General features: G+C 37.3%; 1 protein-coding gene across 1 annotated transcript in view; it reads right to left on the bottom strand.

The window, feature by feature from the left end:
* Positions 1 to 684: 684 nt before the first annotated feature.
* Positions 685 to 18970, bottom strand: part of ETFALPHA (electron transfer flavoprotein alpha) — a 189377-nt gene continuing 171091 nt past the window's right edge. The window contains exon 8 of the mRNA XM_089402523.1: positions 685 to 1255. Within this exon, the coding sequence (XP_089258649.1) occupies positions 1178 to 1255 (78 nt within the window). The 3' untranslated portion in view covers positions 685 to 1177. The remainder of the gene's footprint in view (positions 1256 to 18970) is intronic.

Below are 18970 nucleotides of genomic sequence, written 5' to 3'. Positions count from 1 at the left end.
AAAGAAACTTGAAAGAGCCAATATATTGGAGAGAGGAGGCTGAATTTGCAAGGAATCCAAAAGTCAGCTTGGAGGCTTCCACAGGGGTGTTGTACAGCCTAGGTGAAGGGCAATATATTCTTCCAGTATGTAGGTCATATCGGGCTAGGAGAGAGGAGGCTGAATTGCAGGTTGGAGAAGCTGATTTTTCTAGAGGCCAAGTTTTGCGAGGTCAAGAACTTCCAAGGGAACAAGATTTCCAAGTTCCATTTGCTGTATAAATTCTGTGTTCTCTGTGGGCCATTTTCCTTGTAAGGGAGTCCTTATTTATTCTAAGTAATTGAAGTGAACAGTAAATTGGAGTGTTTAAAAATTCTGCTGTGTAATTGATTTTTTACTTGGACTTCAATTCAAATTTTTAATTCTTTCAATACTGGTGTATTTTTTATTTGACAATTTAGAAAATTAATTCACTAGGTTAAATAATTTCTGGGGCAATCCCTCAGGTTTTGGAATAACCTAAGGGTTAAAAATTGTTAGGTTCTATATGGATGAACTAATATCACTGAGCGATCACTGTAGTCCCCTGCAGTGCAGGGACTAATAAGCCCCAGTCATTTATTACTAATATGACTAACATGTAATCTTTGACAAAAAGTACAAAAATTTGTATGAAGTAAAATAATCATTAGGTATCCTAAAAACTGGATTTGAAATCAATCTATTCTGCTTGTAGTTCCTTTTGATTAAAATGTTACACCAACTCATACATCACCAATTCAATGAACTGTGTTTGGCTCATTTGCGAATAATTGACATAGTTTCCCTTCCGTTTTGATGAAAAGATAATAAATTTATTTGTATCTGCAGGTGGTTGCATGTATACACAGATCAATAGCGAATGTGAGAATGGATCTTTCCTATTCAATGAAATGCTTTCAGTAGTTTCCCTTCCTTTTTGATGAAAAAATAATAAATTTATTTGCATCTGCAGGTGGCTGCCTTGCTATAAAGAGATCAATAGCGAATGTGAGAACGAATCTTTCTTGTGACGGATACATTGAGATCATTCACCATTGGATTCTAGTATTCCCAGCCTCTTTATTGCATCAAACAAACGAACCTGTAGAGTCTTCTTTATAGACACTTTAAATGCAAATAAGAGCACAGAACAAACATAGTGCAATTGAATGTGACATCATTTCTTCTCTGGAAGCTTTTCTAAGAGCTCCGGAATCACTTGAAACAGGTCTGCTGCTAGCCCATAATCAGCAACCTGTAAAATGGCAAAAACAACACACAAGGTTAGTTTCCAAAGAATACATAATACAAAAGATATAGTGAAAAACAAATGAACAGTATTCACTTCAGTCTCAACAAGTAAATGCATCAATTGTAGGTTCGAACATCAAACAACAATGCCCCTAAACATGCCAACATCAACAATCAACATAACAAGCATCGTTTTTCATTCCCTAAAATTGGGCTGTGTTATTCGTGCCTTGGGAATTTGGAAGGGTGCAGTCGGTGCAATATAGTAAAATATCTGCCTTCCATAGGCAACTTTATAGATACGACTGATACAAGCACTGCCAACACTTGCCTTCCAACAGACACATTCTGCATATACTAGTGATTGTGTGTGTGTCACACGGAGAGGCAGAGAATTGAACAAAATAGGGTTGCATGCACATGATCAAATGCATGTGAGAAGAGATGAAACAGAACTTGATATTTCGAAATTTTAAGCTGCAAGCAACAGGTTTGTGCTTGGCATCTCTTGTTACTTTTATTGTCATTCTCTAACAAGGAACAAGTTCAATTGCAATGATAATTCAATTAGATCTAGAGTAGACATCCTTATTTCATATTCATTTAATTATGGTCTCAAAAATGTAGACGTACAACCTATATAAATCTAGAAAAGCTCAATTAATATATCATTCTGGTTCACGATTCTATTTGTTACAGAGACATGAAGAACATGTTACATCTTTTCTCTTTTGACAATGGCATGAAGAACATGCATTATACTCATTATTACAAATACATCAAGGGCTAAAAAACTAATTATGAAGACCGACCATAGCTACAAAATTCAACATCTTTCCCATTGTCCTTATCATCTAAATTCTCAGAATTTATTTGTGCAATTTCTTTACCCTTATTATTTGTGTTTTCTTTTCTTCAGGTGTCTCTTTCTCCTTCTGAATCTCCAAGGTTTCTTTCCTCTGATCTTTTCCACATTTGTTCTCAAGAATGGGGCATTCTGCTTTTGCATCTGAGCTCAAGAGATTAAAACTACCTGGGTTACTCCTTGATTGCCTCTGCCCCCGCGCATTTCATTGGAATGCCTTTCCTCTTTAGAAGGATGGGAGCAAGGCCGCTTGGAAGCAGGAAGCGGGAGCGGGGAAAGACAATTTCAGAAGCTTCCAAGTCGGAAGCAATTTTGGGAGCTATTTTTATATAATATATATTTTTAAATATTTTGATAAATATATGTCAAAAAAAGCATGCAGAATGATGAATTACTTATAAAGAGCATAAAAACATGGATTAAACCATATAACATCAATCACCTAGTAGCTATGTTGCAGGAAACACCACTTTTAGTGGTGTTCCAGTACCCGGGATGGCCCGAAACGGGCCTGAAATGCCGCCATCCATACTGTACGGTGTTTTGCGATTTCGAAATGCCAGACGGTACGGCTAGCGGCGTTTCGGCACAACAGTCCGAGATTTGACGGCCAAAAAGAAAGTTCAAATTTTTTAAGCCTTTTTCAGCCATCTCAGATTATGGAAAGAGGGCGTGGGCCGCATCTAACACCAAAACACACTAATAAACTACTTTTTATGTGGCTGTTAGCTAAATTTAATTAAAAAAATTACAAATGGAATTCTCTAGAAGATGAGAAGAACAAAACTCTCTAGAAACCCTATGAGCCTCTTCTTTTCTTTAAAAAGGCATTTCGTTCACTCATTTCTCACACATTGTTTTGCAAGAAGAGCTTCCTATAGCAGCAGCAAGGAGTTTATTTGTGTTTTGGAGCGTGGGCAGCAAGAGGAAGGGCGTGGGCAGCAAGAAGAAGAGCATGGGCAGCAGCTAGTTGCGTGAGTTTTCATTTCCTAATTTTGCATCATTCATGGCCTCTCAGAGTAGTGTTTCAAGTGCCCCTAAAGTGGGTGCATTTTTCATTTTGTATTATTGTAATTTTGCAGCAATCATGGCTTCTCAAAGTTGTGTTTCAAGTGCCCTAAATCCACTCAAGCAAGTAGGCAGCAAGAATATTATCCTCTATGGAAGTATGTTACCAAAGTGAAGCAGATGGGTTCCGGTAGTACATGGGAATGGAAGTGCAATTTGTGCAAAAATGAAAATAACTTCAAGGGCTCTCACACAAGAGTGAAGGCTCACATTTTGCATGAAGAGATAAAGGGTATTGATGTGTGTGCACATACCAAAAATGCAGAGGTGAGGGCTAGATTCAAGAAAGAGAGCAATGATGCTCAAAGGTTGAAGGATCAAAGAAGCAAAATTGGCATGCGCACTACCAATCCTCGCATGTCTAATAGCGTTGAGCCAAGGATTGTTCAAGAAGCAAGAAAGAGAAGGGCACTAGAAGTAGAAGCAGAGTTATTAAAGACATGAACTCTAATTCAAGATAGCAGATTGGTGAAAATGCTTGATAGTCAAGGGAGAGAATAAGCTGACTCAAGAGTGGCAAGGGTCATCTTTGCTTGTGGCATCCCTTTTAATGTGGTTCAGTCCCCATATTGGCAAGTTTTGGTGAGAGCGATTAATAAAGCTCCTCAAGGTTACAAGGGCCCAAACTATGAAAAAGTCAAAACAGTTTTGTTGAAGAAAGAGAGGCAACTTCTTGATGATGTTCTCAAACCAATTCATAGCTCATGGGGTAGTACAGGGGTTTCTATTATCTCAGATGGCTGGACTGATACAAAACACAGGCCTTTGATTAATGCCATTGCGTCATCACCAAAAGGAGCCATGTTCATCAAAGCAAAAGATTGTTCGGGTGAGATAAAGGATAGTAAGTTCATTGCTAATATTTTAATTTCTGCTATTGAACACGTAGGGTCAGAAAATGTGGTGCAAGTTATCACAGATAATGCACATATTTGCAAAGCTGCAGGTTTGATTATTGAGAGTAGATATAATCACATATTTTGGACTCCTTGCATTGTCCATAATTTGAATATGGTTTTAGAAGAGATTGAGGCAAAAACAGAATGGATTAAGGAGGTCACAGGGCAGGATAGGGAGATTATAAAATTCATCATCAACCACCACCAATCTCAAGCAATATATCGAGAATACTCCAAATTGGAGATGTTGAAAGTTGTTGAGACAGGGTATGCCTTAAACTTCATCATGTTGCATCGCCTTCTTGATGTTAAAAATGCATTAATGAGTATGGTGGTGGGTCCAACTTGGGCTAAGTGGAGACAGGTGTTGAGAATTAGGTAGGGCAACGTTCAATTCAAAATTCTCTTACATGATAACTGCTTATGTTATGATTTTATTCATTATCTTTGTTCATCATTATCACAGTGTTAAATACATCAAACAACTATAAAAAATGATAACATCAGTGACACAATTGTTAGGCTCCAAGCCAAGGCTACAACCCCTCCTCTTGAGGGGAAAACCCACAAAAACTCTTCTTATAGATACATCAATTGATGCATACCAAGACCCTTGACCAAATTACTTGTCTCAAGATTACCTCCAAGATACTTGTCACTATTCCCTGCACTCTTCGGATCACAACCTTCTAGCTTCACACTGTGTTGCTTCAGATCCCTTTGTGTCACTGTATTGCTATAGGTCTCGGTCTCCTTATTCCTTCACTGTCTAGGTATAGTCCTTGACCTCTATGGTTCTTTTCTTCCTCAAATTCCACAGTTCTTCGCTCAATAATGAGTGTACTACTTCATTGTTGTGACATTATCTTGTGATAGTTCTTCAATCCTTCGTTGAGATGACGATGATGGGACAAACTTCACCCGAGAGCGTCCTGAGATATCACCCTTTATGTTTATTGTAATGCATCCTTTACTTCTTCGTTGAATGATCAAAGTGATCCAAAGTGTCCTGTCGTTTATGAGGTGAAGTCACTCCTTATATATAGTGACCAGCATTTACATTGTAAGCTGACATGAGAACCTGGAACTATGCTAACGTTTCATTGAGGAGATCACTGTCTTATTTTAGCCGACTACAAGAGGGATAGTGACATTCGATTGGAGTGTAGATCTTTGCCTTTATGACTTCTCTTTAATACTTATGTTAAGACAATAAATCCTAAAGACATCAACTGGAACTGTGCCCTCCTTGCATGCCATTGATGTGCAATAGGGGAAACTCGGCCCTCCAACAACTTGGCCTCCTCGAGATAAAATTGATCTCTTTTTAGCAACTTGGCCATGTAATCTCAACCAACAACTGGAACTGCGCCCTCCTTGCATGCCATTGATGTGCAATAGGGGAAACTCGACCCTCCAACAACTCAGCCTCCTTGAGATAAAATCGATCTCTTTTCGACAACTTGGCCATGTAATCTCCTCTTACTCGACCCTCCTAGATTCGTCCCAATCCACTTGAACTTCTCCTTCTCTGCGCACCTGGTCCACAAAGCCACTCACACTTTAGAGAAAATCTCTTTTCTAAATGATGACTTGCTCACACAACTTGTGTCTTCACCTCCTCACTAGGCTCCCTTTGCAATATTCATTGAGTTCAAATCCCTGACCCAAATCTGCCTTCTAGAACCATCTTGGAGATCAATGGTTGAGATTATTTCTAAGTCACTTAAATAATTAAATTATTTATCCTTGGTAAATGACTCAATAGTCCACAATAATTAATTTACTTTAGTCATTGTATTTTTCCTAAGTTAAAATTAGGAAAGAAGACATAAATCACTTACTCCACCAAGAAAGAACCTAGAAAAGGCAAATAATGTCTTCCACATGCTAACACTGTTGAGAAATCTAGGGGCAACTAGATTAGGTGATTTCTCTTACTTTGATAACTACTTGTGATGTTCTTTTACTTAACTTGAGGTACTTGTTATTAACTTCTTCTTTTACTTGATTATTATTGTGTTCTCTATCATCAAAAAGCTACCAAACAATGAAGATCAATGAGACAAGAGGACAAAAAATGTAGGTTATTGGGCAAGGCCAAAACCTTTCCTCCTGAGAGGAAACCCCACAAGAATTCTTCTCTTCTTATAGAATGTTCATATGACGAATTTCAAGACCTATGACCCTTGACAAAGGCCCCTCCAAGACCAAGTCAACCTTCTTTCTTGATGAGCTTTCCTTACACAACTTATAGCAACAAACGTCGACATTCCAACAACTTCTCTAGCAACTTCGACCTAGCAGTGTCAGAAATTCGTTGCACATGTGTGTGAGAGAGAGAGAGAGAGAGAGATCCAAAAACTTTGACTATAGATTCCTTCTTGAACTTCACTTGCCTTAGCACTTCTTCTTTTTAAGATCGAACTTCTTCTCTTGCTTCTTTGTATATCTTGGATGTGTGCTTCAAATGAGGTCGAATGTCTCTTGATCTTTCATGTAGGCCAACTTGTTGCAGCTAGGTTGACTTATCTTGGAGGTCTTTTATGACTCAAATAAATTCCTTTTACATAATTCAAGATGCCCAAAGGGGTCTTACATATTACAATGACTCAATTAACTCCTAGACTTTGTGACAAAGCCCCAGAAGCACTCAATGGGTGCTTTAATTATAAATTAAATGACCTTGAGCATGAAACCCATGCTTCAAAATAATGATAATAAAATTTGTTTTTCTCTTTTCATCAAATACATAAAATCATGATTACATTAGACATTATGAAGACATAACCTAGTTAAACTTTTCTTCAACAAAACATAGTGTTGAACCAACAGTGATATCATCCTTCTCTTCATCAGAAAGTGATCTTCTAAACTGCATCTGGCTATCCTTTATTTAGCTATCTCTTCCAAGTCAGGTTTCTTTCAGGGTCTTTCATCCAATCTCATGAGTACTAGTTGTAGGTGACTTTCTACAACCTTTCTTTTGTTGAGAAATCTAGGGCAGCTAGATAAGATGATTTTTCTTACTTTGATAACTGCTTGTGATGTTCTTTTACTTAACTTGATGTACTTGTTATTAGCTTCTTCTTTCACTTGAATATTATTGTGTTCTTTATCATCAAATAACTATCAAACAATAACGATCAATGAGACAAGAGGACACAAAATGTAGGTTGCTAGCCAAGGCTAAAGCCTCTCCTCTTGAGAGGAAAACCCACAAGAATTCTTCTCTTCTTATAGAATGTTAATATAACGAATTCCAAGACTTGTGACCTTTGACAAAGACCCCACCAAGGCCAAGTCAACCTTCTTTCTTGATGAGCTTTTCTTAGACAACTTACAACAAAAACTTCAAACTTCCATCAACTTCTCTAGCAACTTCGACCCCAACAACTTTTCTAGCAACTTCTCCAACAACTTCGATCCCAATAACTTCTCTAGCAACTTCGACCTAGTAGTTTTAGAAATACGTTGCACATGAGGGAGAGAGAGAGAGACCCAAAAAATTTGACTCCAACTTCCTTCTTGAGCTTCGCTTGCCTTAGGATTTTTAATTTTTAAGATCGAGCTTCCTCTCTTGCTTCTTCGTATCTCTTGTACGTATGATTCAAATGAGGTTGAATGCCTCTTATATATAGGCTTCCCAGGGGTACGAATTGCCTCCATGAGGCCAACTTGATCCCTTGAAGGCCAACTTGATCTTGGAGGGTATTCTGACACAATTTTCACTCAAATAAATTCTTTTGACATGATAGAATATGCCCAAAGGGATCTTTTACATATGACAATGATTCAATTGACTTCTAGACTCAATGATAAAAACCTAGAAGCACTCAATGGGTGCTTGACCTACAAAAATAAAATAACCTTGAGCATGAAACCCATGCTTCAAAATAATAATAATAGAATTTATTTTTCTCTTTTCATAAAATCATGATTACATTAGACATTATGAAGATCGAACCTAGTTACACTTTTCAACACTCTCTCTTAACTAGGAAGGTATTCATAATCCATACAAGGTACTTGGACATTCTCATACTGAGGAATTCTCATAAAAAGAGTCAGATTGGTAAGCCATCTCATAAGCTATTATTCAACTTATATCAATGCATCTCATCATATCAACCAACATTGTCATATAGCAAGGCCTTGACTAACAACTCTATCTCTCCACAAGAATAGAGCACAATGTTGGGGAGACAATCACTAATAGACACCTTCATCATTGTCTCTCAAGGCACATACTCCATCCGGATGTTTACAGGGTATGTCCTTCTAGGACCATTCCATCTTGGATTAACACATCCTCATGGAATTTCCTCTTCGACTACTCTTACCTATTGGATGCCCTACCTCATCCTCAAAGAGTATCCAAATCAATCTGAGATGCTTATCCAATCCTCCACTCTTTATTCAAAACATGAACACAAAAATGATGTGGCTATCTCTCCCTCTTCAACTAGGGAGGATCTCTTCATTCCTATAAAAGGAATATACCCAAGCTCCCTCTTAACAAGGGACTTGTTACGAATAGTAGTTCTCTTCGGTGGAGATCATGGTACTATCAGCTGCCCGTAGGGCTCCTCCTTTCATCATCATGTCATGAACTTCAACTTCTTCATCATGGAGCCATCTTCTTCTTTGTAGGGCATCGGCCATCTTCTTCATCACTTCCCTTCAACGAAACATAGTGTTGAACCAATAGTCATGTCATCCTTCTCTTCATCGAAAGTGATCTTCTAGTCTACATCTAGCTTTCCTTCATACAACTTCTTCCAAGTCATCATTCTTTCAGGATCTTCCATCCAACCTCATGAGTACTAGTTATAGGTGAATTCTACAACTCTCTTTTGGTAGCCCCGTTTCAACCCAACCAGATGATTTCAAAATAAAAATGCACATCAATTCATCCAATCTCATGAGTATTGGTTGTAGGTGACTTCTACTACTCTCTTTTGGTAGCCTCGTTTCAACCCAACCAAATGATTTCAAAAATCAAAATGAACATCAAATCAAAGTTACATTTTTATGATGGCCTTTCGTCATGACATTTGCTTCCTGCATCAACATCCTTTCGCATATTGTATGAATCCATCTCCAGGACATACATTACCAAAGTTTTCCTTTTCCAACATAATAGGGTCTTCATATCTTTCTCCATGGAGATTTCATAGCTAGTCCTTTCTAGTTATCAAATGTTGATCACTTATCTTATCTTACTTGAAAGTTGACAATAGATGCATCTTCTCATCAACTCTTCTTTCATCTTTCTATACATAGTTCCTTTATTATAGGAACCATGCTTGTTAACCACCTCATATTCTCCATGAAGTCATAATATGTTGATTTCATCTTGTCAATATATAGAAGAGTTCAAGTCATATTATCTACATGCCTTCATGCATCATCTTAATGGAAGAGTTTCTTTCTTCATTCATCATGTTCATGAGATAGAGCATGAAAGTTGACAGTCGATGCATCTTCTCATGAACTCTTCTTTCATCTTTCTATACATAGTTCCTTTATTATAGGAACCATGCTTGTTAACCACCTCATATTCTCCATGAAGTCATAATATGTTGATTTCATCTTGTCAATATATAGAAGAGTTCAAGTCATATTATCTACATGCCTTCATGCATCATCTTAATGGAAGAGTTTCTTTCTTCATTCATCATTTTCATGAGATAGAGCATTTTACCCATTTTATCTGCAACCATATGATGACATGACTTTATATGTCTATTACCAAAGATATACATACCTCTTCCTTCATTAGGTCATTTAGACTTCCTTCCAGCATCTTCCTTATCTTGCTTAAATATGAGAGTACTTCAACCAACTTGTCATGCTGCATATTTTTGTCACCATACCTTCATCCCTCTGACCAGTGGATCCCACACAAGGCGGATTGTAGACTCTGCAAGGCACTTGCTTCTTCTAAGTAGAGGTGAACCTTTTAAGAAAGATTCCAATGGAGGATCTTAATGATCCTTATTCTGCAAATGCTTCTTCCTAATAATGATGACATATGATGATCTCTTTATCTTCTATCTTGTTAGATGACTTTCTGCTACTTCAGTTGTCTTTATATGCTTCTAATGAAGATGCCATGAGCTACTTCCTTTATATCATGAAGACTGCTTCAACCATGTAGACTTCTACTATCCTTCCATGCTTCTATGATGATGTCATCATCTTCATTCTTTGCTACAATGCATCCTATCATTTTGGAGATGCTTCTTACCTTGACTTGCTAACTTCTATGCACTTGAACAATAGGCTAAGTGAGTGAGAGATATAGTTTTAAAACTAGGTCTGTTTGCCTCGGACTCGGCCTAGTTGACCAAGCCATACCCCTGCCCAAACCGACTAGGTCAATTATTCGGTTCGGCGGTCGTTCATTACCAAATCGACCGAGTTGGTCACCGAATCGGCTAGTTCGGTAACGGACCGACCAAACCGGTCGAGCCCAACTTAAATTGACTGGTCTCAGTGGTGGGAAAAAAGGGCAAGTGGGGCGGACTTGAAATCAATTTTTTTTGTTTAAACTATTTCCTAGCCCTTCTACCTCTCCCACACCTACAAAGGTGACCCAACCACATATTTTCTCACAACTATCTCATTGCATTTGTGTGAGCATTTGTGAGTAGTTGGAGTTGGTTTCTGGAGCAGCATTGGTTATGTGTTTTTGTTCTGATCTCTATATATCACATGTATTGGATAGTGCATTGGGAGCCATTTTGATATAATAGATATATTCATGAGCATACTTTGATGCGGTGTTGTCTTCTCTCTATTATTCTAAGGCTTTCAGTTTGGAAACATGAATGAAAACCTTTAAAAATATGATTTTCCATTAAAAATTGAATATTTAATTTTTACAATGACCAAGTCATTGGAATCAACTAGTCTGAGTCAATACTAAGTCAGAGTCTGTGTCGGAGTTGGCACCTCGACCGATTCCGAGTCCGATTTTTAAAATATTGGTGAAAGTTTTTTAATAGTGGAGGTCTATCACTTCTTTGACGTCTTATTTTCTGGTTCTTCCACTTCTTCAGTAACATGGGCTTCATTTCTCTCCTTTCTCTTCTTGTTGTCCTTCTTAAGTTTAGAACAATTCCTTTTGAAATGCCCATATTCATTACATTCATAGCATTGGATCTTTGACATATCAATTCTCTTTTGAAACTTCTTTCGAGGCCCAAACTTTCCAAATTTCCCTTTCTTCCTTGCCGTAGTTGTAAATGCTTGTGTTTGTTCATTTGATCCAACATCATTCTTCGCCTTTAATCTAGATTCTCCAATCTTGCATAATGACCACAAATTGTTGAATGGAGTGGTTTCCTTCTTCCCATAGATGCTTGATACAAAATTCCCCCATTCATTAGGTGGTGCATTGAGCACAATGGTGGTCATCTCTTGATCAGACATTACTTCTCCAAGTTCTTGTAGTTGATCTCTAATTTAATATACCTTTATGAAATATGAAGCTATCCCTTCTTCCCTTGATATTTTCACCTTGTATAATTCGGTTCTCAAAGATATGATATCTCTTGCAGCTCTTACAGAAAACAACTCCACCAATTTGTCATAGATTTCCTTCGCTATAGTCAACTTTGCAACATAAGGGATGAGAGAATCCTTGATTGACTCTATGAGGATCCTTTGTGCCCTTATCAATCCTTTCATGCACTTTGATATTGCTTGAGCTTGCTCTTGAGATGGTTTGGTGATGAAGCCCTTTATATATTCAATAAATTCATTATCCATGAGAATTAAATCAATTCCCTTCTTCCATGAAACATAGTTTGAGGTCCCAACCAATTTATTGTTCTCTTTGCAGAATGAAGTCATTTGGTTTAAGGATTGAGACGTACGAAATGTAGAATACTTACTTGTCAAGTGAAGATGATCTTTGATGATGTCTTCATATTGATGCCTTCTTGATAAAGATGTCTTCTACTAGATGCTGAGAGATGTCTTTCTTCAAGTATGCTTGAAATGTGATCCTTTCTTCAATGAGAGAGAGATCACTTTGATGATGAGCTGCTCTTTCTTGCCTCCTTTGGTTGATGATTGTATAGAGTATAAGCTTTCCAAGAATGCTTCAAGTGTTGAATCCTTCTTTTGAATGGAGGCAGGGGTCTTTGAGGCCTTCTTCCTTTCTTCAAGTATTCCTTCCTTCAAGATGATGTGTAGACTAATCCTCCTTTGATATGCTTCTTATGATGTGATGGATGATCCTTCTTGATGCCTTTTAGTTCTCTTTGATGATCTCCTTATGCTTGGCCCTTATGTATCCTTCTTCAATAAAGTGATCTTCAAACTGCGTCTTATTCTTGTAGTCACTTTAGCTCTGATACCATGTGGAGAAATCTAGGGCAGCCAAATAAGGTGATTTCTCTTTCTTTGATAACTACTAGTGATGTTCTTTTACTTAACTTCACGTACTTGTTATTAGCTTCTTTCACTTGATTATTATTGTGTTTTTTCAAACAACTACCAAACAATAAAGATCAATGAGACAAGAGGACACAAAATGTAGGTTTTTAGCCAGGGCCAAAGCCTCTCCTTTTGAGAGCATTAGGGGAATTTTGAGGTCTAAAATGGACCTCCTAAGAAAAATGTACAACCAAAATAAACTTTATAAGAACCAATAGGATTCAAGATGATGATGTCAACCATGGGAGATGATTCACCATTTTTGGAGTAAAAAAGTAAAAAGATTAAAAAATAATAAAATAATAAAACTACTTTTTCAACTTGTATTTTCAACTTATCTCCTAAGGTTTTACTCAAATTTTGAGCGGGAGTACTTGCTGGATTCAAAATTTAATTCCTCATCCAAGGAGTACCCTTGTTGCATACTGTTGATGGACCCTGGTACACGAAAAATGAGAAATACATGAAAAAATGTGATTGCAATCACACTTTTCATGTATTTCTCATTTTTCGTGTAAAAGGGTCCATCAAAAGTATGCAACATGGGTACTCCTTGGATGAGGAATCAAATTCTACATCCAACGAGTGTTGCCACTCAAAATTTGAGTAAACCTATAGGGAGATAAGTTGAAAATATAGTTTTTTCTTTTTTCCCTCTAAAATTTGATGATATAATCTAATCTTCTTTTATTATTTCCACTATTATTTTATAATTTCCTTAGCAAGCCCATTTTAGACCTCAAAATTACCCTAATGGGAAAAGTCACAAGAATTCTTCTCTTCTTATAGAATGTTCAAATGACGAATTCCAAGACCTATGACCCTTGACAAAGGCTCCTCCAAGACAAGTTAACCTTCCTTCTTGATGAGCTTTCCTTACACAACTTACAACAAAAAACTTCGACCTTCCATCAAATTTTCTAACAACTTCGACCCCAACAACTTTTCCAGCAACTTCGACCTAGTAGCTTCAGAATTTCGTTGCACTTGAGAGAGAGAAAGAGAGAGAGAGAGAGACCCAAAAACTTCGACTCCAACTTCCTTCTTGAACTTCTCTTGCCTTAGTACTTCTTTTTAAGATCGAACTTCTTCTCTTGCTTCTTCGAACCCTTAGAACTTCTTTTTAAGATCGAACTTCTTCTCTTGCTTCTTCGAATCTCTTGGATGTATGCTTCAAATGAGGTTGAATGCCTCTTATATATAGGCTTCTTAGGGGTATGAATTGCCTCCATGAAAGACTTGATCTTGGAGGGTCTTTTGACACAAATTTGACTCAAATAAATTCTTTTAACATGATACAATATGCCCAAAGGGATCTTTTACATATGACAATGATTCAGTTGACTTTTAGACTCAATGACGAAAACCTAGAAGCACTCAATGGGTGCTTGACCTACAAAAATAAAATAACCTTGAGCATGAAACCCATGCTTCAAAATAATAATAATAAAATTTATTTTTCTCTTTTCATAAAATCATGATTACATTAGACATTATGAAGACCGAACCTAATTACACTTTTCAACATCTTTTGGTTGCCATGTTTCAACCCGACCAGATGATTTCTCAAAAACCAAAATGAATAGTAAATCAAAGTTACCTTTTTATGATGGCCTTTTGTCACGGCATTAGTTTCTTGCAACATCAACATCCTGCATACACATGAATCTAACTCCAAGACATTTATTACCAAGCTTCTCCTTTTCCAACATATCAGGGTCTTCATACCTTCTCCGTGGAGATGTCATAGCTAATCCTTCCAATTATCAGATGTTGACCACTGATCTTATCTTACGTGACTATAGAGACATCTTTCATGAACTCTTCTTTCACCTTCTCTTCACATATTGCTTTCACAGGATCGTCTATACATAGTTCCTTCATCATAGGAACCATGAATTTCTCCATGAGGTCATATCACGTCAATATGTAGAAGAGTTCAAGGCATATTGTCTACATGCCTTCATGTATCTTTCTAAAGGAAGAGTTTCTTCTTCTTTTATCATGCTCATGAGATAGCGCATTCTACCCATTCTATCTGCAACCATATGATGACATGACTTTATCTATCTATTACTAAATATATACAAACCTCTTCCTTCATGTGGTCATCTAGACTTTCTTCTAGCAGCTTCCTTTCCTTGTTTGAAGATGAAAACACTTCAACCAACTTGACATGCCACACATATTTGTCATCGTACCATCATCCTTCTAAATTGTAGATCCCACATAAGGTAGAATGTAGACCATCTGTGAGACACTTGATTTTTCTAAATAGAGGTGAACCTTTTAGCAAAGATTCCAATGGAGGATCTTAATGATCCTCATTCTATAAATGCTTCTTTCTAATGATGATGAGGTGAGATAGACTTTTATATTCTTATCTTGCTAGATGACTTGTTTGCCACTTTGATTATCCTACTATGCTTCCAATGAAGATGTCATTAGCTACTTCCTTTCTATCATGTGCTATGACTGCTTCAACCATATAGGCTTCTACTTCGACTATCCTTCCATGCCTCTATGATGATGTCATCTCAATCTATGTTATAATGCATCATATCATACTTGTGATGCTTTCCATCATGACAACTATATTTTATAAACTTGAAAAGAACCAAGTGTAGAAGGTTATCTCAGTCATAGTAGAGGTCGTTCACTTCCTTTTGAAATGCCCATATTCATTACATTCATAGCATTTGATCTTCAACATGTTGATCTTCTTCTTCTTCTGAGGATCACACTTTCCAAACTTCCCTTTCTTTCTAGCCATGGCAACGTATGCTTAAGTTTGTTCACTTGATCCAACATCACTCTTTGCCTTTTACCTAGTTTCTTCAATCTTATATAATGACCAAAGTTCACTAAATGGAGTGATTTCCTTCTTTACATAGATACCTGATACAAAGTTGCCCTATTCATCAGGGAGTGCATTGAGCACAACGGTGGTCGTTTCTTTATCAGACATTATTTCTCCTAGTTCTTGTAGTTGATTTCTTATTTGAGATACCCTGATAACGTATGAGGCTACCCCTTCTTCCTTTAATACCTTCATATTGTATAGTTCGATTCTCAGTGATATAACTTCTCCTGCAGTGCTTACAGAAAACAATTCTACCAACTTTTCATAGATATCTTTCGATGTCTCCAACTTTGCTACATAAGGGATGAGGGAATCCTTGATTGATTCTATGAGGATTCTTTGAGCCCTTACTTCCCCTTTCATGTACTTTGATAGTGCTTGAGATTTCTCTTGAGATGGTTTGGAGATTGAACCCTTGACATATTCAATAACTTCATTCTCTATGAGGATCAAATCTATCCTCTTCTTCCATGCAAGGAAATTTGATGACCCAACCAGTTTGTTGCTTTCCTTGCAGAATGAAGTCATGTTGATAGTAGATTCAAACATAAATATAAAGATACTTACTTGTCAAGTGAAGATGCTCCTTGATGATGATATCTTCAACTTGATGCCTTCTTGATGAGCTTGACTATTGAAGATGCCTTCTTGATGATCTTCTTCAAAGATGATTGAGATGTGATCATTTCTTCAACGTGAGGGAGATCACTTTGATGATGAAGTGCTCTTTCTTGCTTCCTTGTTAGATGATTGTAGAATGTGTAAGCTTCCCAAAAATGCGTCAAGTGTAGAGTCCTTTGAATGGAGGTAGGGTCTTTGTGGTCTTCTTCTTCTTCAAAGTGGTGTTTCGTATAGATGATGTGATCCTTGTGATGAGATGAATGGTCCTCCTTGATGCTTCTTAGCTGTCCTTGATGATATCCTTGTGCTCGGCCCTTATGTATCCTTCTTCAATGGAGTGACCTTCAAGATGCTTTTCCTTGTTGTAGTCACATTAGCTCTGATTCCATGTTGAGAAATCTAGGGGCAACTAGATTAGTGATTTCTCTTACTTTGATAATTGCTTGTGATGTTCTTTTACTTAACTTGAGCCTTGAGGTACTTGTTACTAACTTCTTCTTTTACTTGATTATTATTGTGTTCTCTATCATCAAACAACTACCAAATAATGAAGATCAATGAGACAAGAAGACACAAAATGTAGGCTGCTAGCTAGGTCCAAAACCTCTCTTCTTGAGAGGAAAACCCACAAGAATTATTTTCTTCTAATAAAATGTTCATATGGCGAATTCCAAGACCTATTGACCCTTGACAAAGACCCCTCCAAGACCAAGTCAACTTTCTTTCTTAATGATCTTTCCTTACACAGCTTACAGCAACAAACTTTGACCTTCCAGCAACTTCGACCCTAACAACTTCTCCAGCAACTTCGATCCCAACAACTTCTCCAGCAACTTCGACTTAACAGTTTCAGAATTTCATTGCACATGAGAGAGAGAGAGAGATCCAAAAGCTTTGACTCTAGCTTCCTTCTTGAACTTCGCTTACCTTAGGACTTCTTCTTTCTAAGATCGAACTTCCTCTCTTGCTTCTTCGTATGTCTTGGATGTGTTCCTCAATGGAGGTCGAACGTCTTTTATATATAGGCTTTCCAAGGGTACGAATTGCCTCCATGAGGCTGACTTGATCGTTCATGTAAGTCAACTTGTTGCAGTTAGGTTGACTTGTCTTGGAGGGTCTTTTATGATTCAAATAAATTCCTTTTACATAATACAAGATGCCCAAAAGGGCTTTACATAGTACAATGGCTCAATTAACTTAAATAAAAGCACTCAATGAGTGCTCGACTTATAAATTAAATGACCTTGAGCATGAAACCCATGCTTCAAAATAATAATAACAAAATTTATTTTTCTCTTTCCATCAAATACATAAAATCATGATTACATTAGACATTATGAAGGTTAAACCTAGTTACACTTTTCAACAAAGACACCAAGCCTATGAAGAAGATCTTCCGAAACTACTGTTACCACAAAATCTAGCAGGTCTTGGAGATGGAAACTCTACAAAACAAAAGCTAGAAAAAGTGCTACCAATGGGGTAGAGGCCCAATGTCACCACAGCCAAAACCCCCTGTTCTTTACGAATTTTCACCAATGGGAGGAGTCCCAATAAAGGAGGAATCACTAACAATTAATATATAAGGTACAAAGTGATCCCACTAAAGCTCATTCAAAGAGAGGCACAATAAAGATACAAGGCTTCAAAGAAGCAAATCGCCCAAACAAAAGCCCTAAAAAAAGGCCCAAGACCTAGGGTTTTGAAGTTTTTGATGGTAATATCAATATGTGTTCACAAGGTCAAGGCCCAAGGGAAAGGATTTCTTACAATGATATTCAGCTAGTCCAAGGCTCATGAAACCCTCAACAAAGTCCTCAAGTTGAGGGAGAAGAAACTAGGGTTTCCCTCTTAGAGCAACACATAGGGCAAGAGATTTTATGGATGAAATTTGAGTCGAACCCACCAAATTGATAGGTTAGGTAGCCTAGACCTATCTCTTGATGTTTAGGTTCTTAAATTAGCAAAAACCCTCCTCCTTGGAATTTCGCTCCAAGCCCTAGATTTTCACCCTAGGCTTAAAAGGATCGAATTTGAGAAGAGGAAATTATGGATAACATTTAAGGTTGATCACCAAAGACTTGGACTAGTGCCTTGTCCTTTGGGAATATGGAGTCAAGGATGTGTTAGATAGACTAAATTTGTTTCCAAGGAGGCCGAAAATTGATGCCCTAGGTATCAATTTTTAGCATTTATCTGCATCTAAGGAAAATGGAATTTGATGGAGATTTATAAGATTCCCCCATTAGGAACATTCATTACATGTTATACAATGGGTAACATGCAATTCCCAACTAGATAGCCCTTAAAATTTATTTCCAATAAATTAGGGCATAAATAAGCATAATCTAGAAGCAACAATTCAATACATTAGACAATTTCAAAATAAAAATCTTCAACAATAGGCACTTACAAGATAACATGTAGTATATCCATCCATTCACCAAAGAAATAGCTCCAAAGACAATCCAAAATAGCTTCCAAACATCAAAATGCATCCAAGATACTCCAATAGCCAAAGAAGCAACAAATGTGAGTTCCTCTAAAGAGGTCAAATATGCCAAGTGTGATGACGAGAGAGATCAAATGAGGTCTTTCTAATATATGTGTCCAATGATGTCTAATTTTAGCCTATTAGCCCCTTAAATAATAAAATAATGAGAAAATACTAGGTAAGGTCACAAGTCGACCTTATAGCCAATGTGAAAACATAGTAACTAACCATGGGAGGGTTGAAATGCTGATGTCATGCATGTGTAGGCCTCCTTTCGACAAGCGTTGGGCTCCTCTAGTGCCAAAATAAGTGTAGAGGGCTCCAAAAATCAATGTCTAGGGATTGGCCCCTAGACTTCCATGCAAATCATCCTGTTGACCCTAGTTTTGAGTTTGGGGCACAAAAGTTGGTCTCATGGGTCTCTTGGTGGTGAAATAGTTGGGTTTTGCTCCAACATT

Source organism: Pinus tabuliformis, chromosome 2_1 (genome assembly GCF_031772625.1).
Source record: "Pinus tabuliformis cultivar Carrire ecotype Pingquan chromosome 2_1, CPIR1, whole genome shotgun sequence".
In the NCBI taxonomy this organism is placed as follows: domain Eukaryota; kingdom Viridiplantae; phylum Streptophyta; class Pinopsida; order Pinales; family Pinaceae; genus Pinus; species Pinus tabuliformis.
Note: the sequence above shows the minus strand (reverse complement) of the source record. Positions and strands in the feature narration are given on the sequence as shown.